The 9,251-nt window shown below is 39.1% G+C and overlaps 1 protein-coding gene across 1 annotated transcript; it reads right to left on the bottom strand.

The window, feature by feature from the left end:
* Positions 1-1,047: 1,047 nt before the first annotated feature.
* On the bottom strand, positions 1,048-7,525 carry nat14 (N-acetyltransferase 14 (GCN5-related, putative)). The gene is made up of 4 exons (XM_014984924.2): positions 7,175-7,525; positions 5,312-5,489; positions 4,927-5,232; positions 1,048-2,374 (listed from the first exon to the last, which is right to left on the bottom strand). The coding sequence occupies exons 2-4, from the start codon at positions 5,390-5,392 to the stop codon at positions 1,931-1,933; spliced, it is 831 nt and encodes a 276-aa protein (XP_014840410.1). The 5' UTR covers positions 5,393-5,489; positions 7,175-7,525; the 3' UTR covers positions 1,048-1,930.
* Positions 7,526-9,251: the final 1,726 nt, after the last annotated feature.

The raw sequence follows: 9,251 nt of genomic DNA, 5'->3' as shown, positions 1-9,251 counted from the left end.
GCAAACACTGAAGATGCTAGTCGTTTAAGGTCTGACTAATTTTGAGGTTATAGCTACAATAAAAAGTGGCATTTTGTGCCAATTGAGTTGAGCCATTTAAATTTATGCCTTTTTTTAAAATGCAAATTGCTTCAAGGAGACACAACTTGACGGATCCAACACTGCATTCGCTATTTTCTAATCTTTCTCATTTGCACTTTTTAAAGCATTTTGAAGCATGCATGAGTTTGCATTTCACTTGGAGCCTATTTTTGTCTCCACACCAGGTGTCAAGTACCTCCTTCTCACACAAACGTGTGCATCGTACAGACATCCTGTGGTGTTTACTGGTGCCGCACTGGCGCTGCAATGACATTGTCTGTGGTTAGGAGGAGGCTAGGTTCGCATTGAGGAAAACATGAGGGCTGCTAACCATATTAAGGTTAGCCTCAGGCAGGGGGGAGGGTTGTGTGCATTTTCACTCTCACATAAACTGACAGTCACCTGCAAACCACACTCACGCCTAACTCAGAGGCCTTGTGTATGCATGTTTATTGCATTGCACTTTGATTTATAAATTATAAACGATCAAAAATGAAACCTGCAATATTTGGAATTAATCTTTACAATGTTGTGGCAATCATGGGCTGCAACATTTCTCCTTAAAATCATACACTATCTGCCTTACAAAAGTATTCATACCTCTTGAACATTTGTCCCATTTCTTTATATGTTACAACCATGAACTTTAATGTGTCTCTTCTAGTTTATGTATTATAGGCCAGTGCATGATTGCAAAGCGGCAGGGGTGAAATAAGGACTCCACCTTCCCTCACCCAGATAAAGGTAAACATCTCCTCATAAGGATGCTGCCACCAGGTTTTTATCACAGGGCTGCAGACTTCCAGCTCATGTGCAGTGGTAGTTTTTCAGAACAAACAGTGTCTGCATCTAGGTCAGAAAGTTCAATTTCAGGCTTGTATGACCGGAAAACCTTTTTTTATTTTTTTTTGCCTTCTTCTGACCAGATTTGTGGAGGGCATGACTAAGAATAAATGCATAGTACACTTCTTTTTAGATTTTTAATTGCAAAAATTCTTAAAACACATGCATCATTTTCCTACTCCTTCTCAGTTGTGTGCCATCTTGAGTTTGTCTGTCTCATGACAAAATCCTTAAATACCACATAGAAATGTATGATTTTGATGTGACAAAATATGTAAAAGCTCAAGGGGTGTAAATACTTTCAAAAGGCATCATACAGTTAAATGTTGCAACATTTCACTGATATGGTAAAAAAAAAAAAAAAGCTGAGATTGCGCTTACTTTAACATGAAAAAAAAATCCTTTGAATACCACAAACATTTAAGAATTAATATAAAACCTGTTGATCAATATCTGAAATGTAAGAAAACTGCAATTATTACCGAAACAAAAGGGAGCATCTGTTTCTGCAGAGTCACAATCTCTGTGTGTGTGTGTGAAGGTGAGCAGTGACAGACAAGGAGCGCCGAGATAAAGGCAGATAAATTCTGCACATTCACATAAACCACACACACTTCCTCTACAGTAACTCTACAAACACCTACACATCTGTATCGTTTCACACCAGAGCGAACGCCTTCGGTCGCTCAAATGCATCGCGTTGTTGGCGTTGAAGTGCTTGACGAAACAGACGCGTGGATGCGAGCTAAAGAGACAGACTCGACAGAAATGATTTACTTGATCAAACGAGTGCAAAGTACAGCACATCTCAGACTCTGCTATGTCTTTTTTGCTTGAGAAAACAAAGAGAAACCGATTGCTTCATCCAAAACGGAGATGTCATTTATTATTAAATGGCGCCGACGCACATGATAAATAAATAAATACTTTCATTAATATCGCATAATCCAAGCGAAAACAAGTAAAACGTGTGCCGTTATCCTAATCGCTTTGACTCGATGGTCAATCACAAGTCTTTGTAGAACACCTTAGTGAGAGGGTACCCCATAAAACCTCTCTCTGGGGTCTCGTTCTTCATCTCATCGTCATCTTCTTCATCAGCCGCCTCTCCCAGCTGCCGATAGCCCACTTTCCTGAAGAAGGCTTCGCCTACTTTGGACGGGTAGGGGACGTGCGCGTACACCCTCCGTGCGCCGCTCTCCCTCTCCTTCAGCTCCAGACTCTGGACCAGGAGACGACCCAGACCCTCCCGGCGGTACCAGCAGCCCGTCACAAGCCTGCAGATCCTCCTCGCGCTCGGACGCGTCTCGCTCTCACGGAAGACGCAGCCCACGATATCCCCTTCGCAGTCTGCCACCCACACCTGACCTGCTGCTTGCTCTCTCTCTTCAGTGATCTTCTCTGAAGATGTTTCCTTGTCTTTGTCTTTAGATCCAATTCTGCGCCGTTGCTGAACAAAAAAAAAACAAAAAAAACGAGATTTTACATGCGTGCGACGTCCGGATGCGAACGCTAGTGACCAGATAGCACCGTATTTTAGAGACGGAAGTCATTGAAAAACCTAAAAGCATGAAAAACAAATCAAGTGTCTGCGTTGTTTATCAAAGTGAATGCTCTTTCTTATAATAATGATGACATAGCATCCGTTACCCCACCATCCTGAAGCCCTTAAATGGAGAAGAGACTGTTTATTTTTTCAATAGGGGCATGTTGAACGGACGTGTGGCCGCTTATCGGTGGCACAGCACAAAGGTGTAGTGAACAGTTCTTCTACAAAGAGAGTGTACACAGGAAATGTGCGTAAGACTCATTGATTTGTCCTCACTCTCCCAAAAGTAGCTTTTCTGCTTTAAATACTTTTTGCCTCAGGATTATGAAACAAATGGAATCTTGGATTAAGTGAAATCATAACCCAAACCTGAGGAAAGAGGACACAAAACAGACCGTTCAAGCTGGGAGTTAACAGACAGATCACCAAGGCAACCGTAGCTGTTTTTTGTGCACATACAGGGATTTTCAGGTAAGTAAATGTGGATTTTTTTTGCAGCTGTCTTGTGTTTTAATAGATCCTATGTCAGCACAAAATATTTATTCTTCCATAGTGTGTGAGCCAAATAAAAGAGTGATACTTCATCTTTCATTCAATACATACAACTGAATGTATTGACATACATTCAGTTGTCAATGTGCATCATACTCCTGAAGGGACATTCTAGGGAGAACTTACTTGTTGTTGTAGGGAAGCTAACTTTGAACGGACTTATAGAGTGACAGATGATGTCCTCAGAATAAACCGTTGACACCTACATTACTGTGGTGCAACATCCATCAGTAAAACAAACTGTGTGTATTAAAGTGAGACTTGCATGACTATTTGCTTTAGGGCTGAAACGATTCCTCGAATGATTCGAGTACCTCGATTACTAAAATTCCTCGAGGAAAATTTACCTGCCTCGAAGCTTCGTTAATTTATGTTTTATTAGTTAGCGCACCGTGTTCCGGCCGGGACTTCATTTGCGTTGTGCGGAGCTCTCACTTCCGCCTCTGAGTTGTTGACAAAAGCTAAGTCTCAGCGGCATAAAGTCCAATCTTCAAGATTGGCCCGTGGGGATTTTATTGATTGATGATAATGCCCGACTTTTTATCGTTTTTGGGGAACCAATAAGCATCCTTAAAATGACTGGGGGAATGCCTGGAGTACGGCAGCATTTCTCCTCCGGGGCTGCTGGTTGAAAGCGAACGGCGGGAAGAGCGCTGAGGTGAGCGGATAGCCTGAACAGGGCGGGCGGCTGAGTAGCTGATGCTTACCGTGTAAATGTAGCTTTACCGACGAACCGCACAATAAATTTCATATCCCGGTCTGAAGAAACGGGTGGCGGAGCGCATCGTACATGGCTGGTAGATGAGTTTCTGAGTGTGACCAGTGAAGGTGTCGTAAATATCCCGTATTGCTTCCCCCCGTGTTCGTCCCCCGGTCTAACGGTTCGTCAGTCCGCTGGTCTATTTCCTCCCCTCCACCCCATCTTACGTTCGTTCATTCGCCCTCTCCTCCCACTCCAGGCGGCATTTCCCGTATTTTCAAACCCAAAGCGTGACAGGTTAGGTGGCAAGGTGAGTTTAATTAATCTATTAAACTCACTGAAGATTAAACTAAAAGCTGGATTGTAGACATTTTTTATAAGCATATTTGTTAGCCTGCCTCTTTTTTATTAAATTCAATATAATTTCAGATTTTTCTATAACTTTTCTTCTGGTTAACTTAGAAAGTGAGCTATTATTGTTACAGGTTAGTTTTCTAAACTACAAAAAAGCAACTGTTAGGGATGCTCAAATATGAAAAATTGGACTGATATTGATATCTGATAGTAACACCGGTATTATGCCAGATTTACCAATATTTCATTTTGTAATTTTTTTTATCCGATTACTCGATTAATCGTAAGAATAATCGCTAGATTACTCGATTACTAAAATATTCGTTTACAACAGCCCTAATTTGCTTGGTTGGCTAATAAAACGTAGGCCATTTTGCTGATGTGTGTGGGTAATACATAAATAATTTTAATGTTTTAAATGACAACTTTTGTCATAAGTAGCCATTTATCACACCGGTTTTTATTAATAGACTTGGTGCTTTTAAATGCCTTGTTGGGGGGCCAGTTTGTTGGATCTCCAAGCTATTGCTACCTGAAAACATTTGTCCTTACTCCATCATACATCATAATATAAATCTTCATTTTATAAACTGAAGTTGGAGCTTTTAGACTATGCTGTATTTTTTTTTCCACGGTGGCCAATTTGTCATGCGTGAATTTCATCACTCTTTGGAAACTTTCAGCACCATTCCCAACTGCCTTGTACATCATGTTGTTTCTTGTCTCTCAGTGTTGATCATGATCATGGTCATTAATAACACGAGCTACATGCCTGGTCACAAATGAAAATCTATAAAAAAATATATACACATTTAAGCAAACACAACGTATTTTTGGCAACAATCACCTTTTTTGTTCCTGGTGTTTTCCCACTGATCCTGCAGTAGGGATTCTGTAGCGTCTCGTCCTGTTGGCCTCTGTAGCTACTGCCAACGTAGTCCCAGTAGGGGCGGCTGCTGCCCAGGACCCCCGTCGACCGTGGCATGGTGATCTTGAGAAAAACAATCAGCAGGAACACAGGGATAGCGAGGGCCAGGATGAAGGAGTGAACAAGGCAGCGCAGGATGGAGGAGAAAACAGCCAGGATGAAAAGGCAGAGCGGACGTGTGAGGATGTGCAAGATGAGACGGTTCTCTGTGCCCTCGCAGCCTTCCTGGTAGGAAAAAGAGTCAAACTGAAAGAGCATCCAAAAAACATACGGATAGCTTTTGAACGAAAGGAACTCAGCAAACCTTAACAAGGGCTTTCACTACTTCAATGTCGTCCTCCTTCATCCTCCTCATGACCACCTGGTCCAACTCCAGCCTCACCATGTTCAGTGCTTGTGCTTTGATAGGCAGCCCTTGACACCACTGACTCTACCTGTGGTGTGTTGTGAAGCCCAGCATCCACAACATGCAAACAGACAGCCTGCAACACATGTTAGTGAGGAAAGCATGATTAAAAAGCACACACTTGAAAAGACTGAACTTATGCTAGGACATGCATCCAAATCCCAGTTTACCCTATGACTGATAGACTGGTGAGCACAAATATATAAATCAGTGATTCTTGAGAATAGGGACAAAATGGGTTTTAATTTTCCCATTTTTTAAAAAAATTATTTCTCAGCCTTATGTATGCAAATATGACAAATAATGTTTAGAAAATATGAAGATGCTAAGGTACAGGCTCCCAGTTGCGAATTAAAAAAAAAAATTACATTTTTAATCGACCTGACCCAAAACTTTGTCATCACCATCTGACAAAAATAAATCTAAAATGATTTTTAAAATACCCCATTAGTGATATTTTTATTCAATTTACAGACAAATGCTTCTCAAGAAATAAAATAAATATTATTTAAAACAAAAAACAAGAAAAAGTCCATCTGATGGAGTTGACAGTGCATGACGGAGTTGACACAGAACTGAAGGTGGTGACAAACTAGTGAGTAAAATGAAAAACTTGGTACATGTGAAGTAATGCAATTCATGTAAAATACATTAAAATGAATTAGTTGCACAATTAAGTGAGATTTGACAACAATTTCACTGAAAGAGTCAGAAAAACTCTGACGGAGTTGACATCTGACGGAGTTGACGAAATGCCAAACTACCTCAATTTATATGATGTTATTCTGAAGGAGGCCATATTGTAGCTCGTCAGGTCCATGAAATCTTTACATTATACCAAAATTAAGCTTTTATTTCGCAAAATTTCATCAAAGTTTTGTAAATTGACAGTTATGGAGTTGACACATCATGGTTGTGACAAACAACTTAGGAATAAAACAGAAGAAAAAACTAAAGAATAACTTAAGCTAACCGGAGCTAACTAGCCCTCCTAGCAAAGGAAGAGAAAAAACAACGTCATGGGGTCCTCAGAAGTTCTGGTGCCCCCCAATAATGCCTGATTTTTTTACATTCTTTTCATGTCTGACGGTGTTGACAAAAACTAAGGACAAATTTCAACGGAGTTGGAAAATATCTAAAAATTATTTTTAATTCAATTTATCGATACTTTTATAATTATTTATATGACTACTTATACTTAATTGTCATAATATATAATTTTAGTATTTCTTTAATTGTTTTAAACTATAAGAATGTATTGAGTTCTGCTCCTGGACAAGGGCTTTTACAGGCATCATCCACCGACTACAATGTTTAAAATAAAAAAATATTCAGCAAAAAAAAGAAAAATATACATTGTTGTGCTCACATGACCCAGGTTAGTTTAGTCAGATATTTGAAAAAAATATATTTTGTGTATATTTTATTCAAATTTCATGCTTTATCCATAGGACCTGTTTTGTCCCTATTCTCAAGAATCACTGAAATACATATTTTTTCTCATTTTAAATGACTTCATTTATTTTTGCGTTTTTTTGTGAGACATGAACAGTTGTAGCATTGCAACCAAGATACCCTCAAATAATTGAGCCAGCAGAGGATTATGATGGATTACTTTATGTCGTACCATCACTGTGTATTTCGCTCCCCTTCGCTTTAGCTTCCCGCAGCTACCATCAGAGCTAAATGATCTGGTTCAACCCCATATATGGTCATTCCGTAACACTGCAGCAGCTCTGCACCCACCACGGCTCCGCTTACCTTCTGCACGTTGCGGCTCAAATCCAGCTCAGATGCCGTAAATAAACAACTTAAGAGCTTCTGTTTGTCAACAGTCCGTGTGAATCTTATTGAATGACCACAATGCCTCTGCGTACGAAAAGAGCGCATTTCTGAATCCAACCTATTTCTGTTTTACGGTCCATTTTCGAGTGGTATCTGGGTCTATTTACGCCATTTGCGTACGTAGGACCCGCAGTGCGCAGACGCTACCGGAATACCCAACTGCGTAGACAACTTTACCTGTTACACTTAAATATTTAATGAAGATGACTGGAAATGCGCATTACAAGCCCGATTTATGTTTTTAAAAAATTTACTTAAATTTTTATGACCATATGGAACTAAAAGTTTACTAACAGTGCAGATTTTAATGTACTAACGAAGTGTAATATTAGTAAAACCCTTGTCAGGCAGATTTATGGCTGGCCATGGGCGTAGGAAGCGGGGGGGACGCGGGGGACATGTCCCCCCCAATATTGGAGAGAGCCACATTCGTCCCCCCCAATAATTTCACTGCAGTTGCGAAGAATTTTAAAATCTTCCACTCGCGTGCTTTTATTTTGAAGGCGCATAACAGCGCATTCAGCAGAGCGCTTCCTCCCCCTCCCCCCTCTGAACGGCTCAGAGTAAGGGCGGCAGCAGAGAAACTCCGTTTGAAGGAGGTAAACTGTCTGTCAGGAATGTTGCCATAAATATCGCTCGTTTATAACATCTTATTGTCAGTTTACTTTCATATATAGAACTAAATCTTTTTGGTTTAGCTGTTTAAATTCTGGAATAGTCACATGTCCAAAATTTTACCACTAACTTTAACAGTTAGCTAGTCTAGTCACAATGATTTAGACTGAAACAGCAGGAAAATGAGCCTTTTTATTATTTAAACTGAGCAACACCTGATCATACTTAACCACTTAACATGTGTTTATATATTATATTATATTATATTATATTATATTATATTATATTATATTATATATTTAGGAGAACAGCAGTGCTAGAATGATGTTGAAGAAAGGTGAAGAAGCTCTGGTGAGGTCTTCATTTAGTTTATTGAAATATGTATTAACTCTTTTTAATTTTTAAATAAACTATTTTATTATGAGAGGAGCAGGTCAGGGAAGACATAGGAGAGCCAGTTGGCGTTTCAGGGTGTGAAGATATAAAAATTATATTAATTATAATAGAACCAGAAAGGAGAACAGGAGATCAGGTTGATTTCTTTCAACATTTCAATATTTTTTCATTATTTCCACACCATAAGGTTAATGGTTAGAAGATAATAAGAAAAGTGCTTGAGGAGAGGTTTAAAAATAAATTAGTGAAAATTTTTGCTACACAGTAAATAGAGTTGAGATGTATAATAATGTATACATCTGAAAATTAAGTTTAAATTCTCATTCTGTATGATAAAACATAATTTTTATATTTAGTTCACATTCTGACACTGTACATTACTGTAGTGTCTGTTGTAAATCCATGAATCCATGCAGGAACATCAGGCTGCAGAGAGTCAGAGGGAGGCAGAGACAGAAACACATATCCGTAGATATTTTAGTTAAATGTTTGCGGCTGAAAATGACAGGAGAAAAAAAACATTTAGTCTTTTTGCCTCAGTGTTTTTCATGAATCTTTGGTAAGTTACTGAATGCAGGGCTGGAAAGTGAGACTGAGTTAACAGTGAGGAGCTAAGGTGTCTGTTAGACGTGAAAAGTATAATTTTTGTTTATTTTGTAGATCAAACTGTTGCACTGATGTAGAGAGATGTTCAAGAAGAACAAAACTTGATTTTTTAGATTTTATTTTTGTTGGTCAAACTGCTGTATTGAGTTTAAAACTGTTGTGTCTTATTTTATGAGATGTTTTCTACTTTGGTTTTAGAAATAAGTAGAACCAGTTCAATTACCAGTCAATTTATATCAATGCATTTTGACCAATAAGATACATCAGAATCTGGTCGGCTCTGAGCTACCAGAGTTTTTAGCTTGCTAGTTGTGAGGCAAATGCTAAAGTGAGTGTTCATCCTGGAATGACAGTCATTATACTGCATAACTTTAAT

This window comes from Poecilia mexicana, unplaced genomic scaffold, assembly GCF_051168715.1.
Source record: "Poecilia mexicana isolate PSO_F unplaced genomic scaffold, ASM5116871v1 scaffold_16, whole genome shotgun sequence".
Classification (NCBI taxonomy): domain Eukaryota; kingdom Metazoa; phylum Chordata; class Actinopteri; order Cyprinodontiformes; family Poeciliidae; genus Poecilia; species Poecilia mexicana.
The sequence above is the reverse complement of the archived record's forward strand: the minus strand, read 5'-3'. Positions and strand labels throughout refer to the sequence as shown.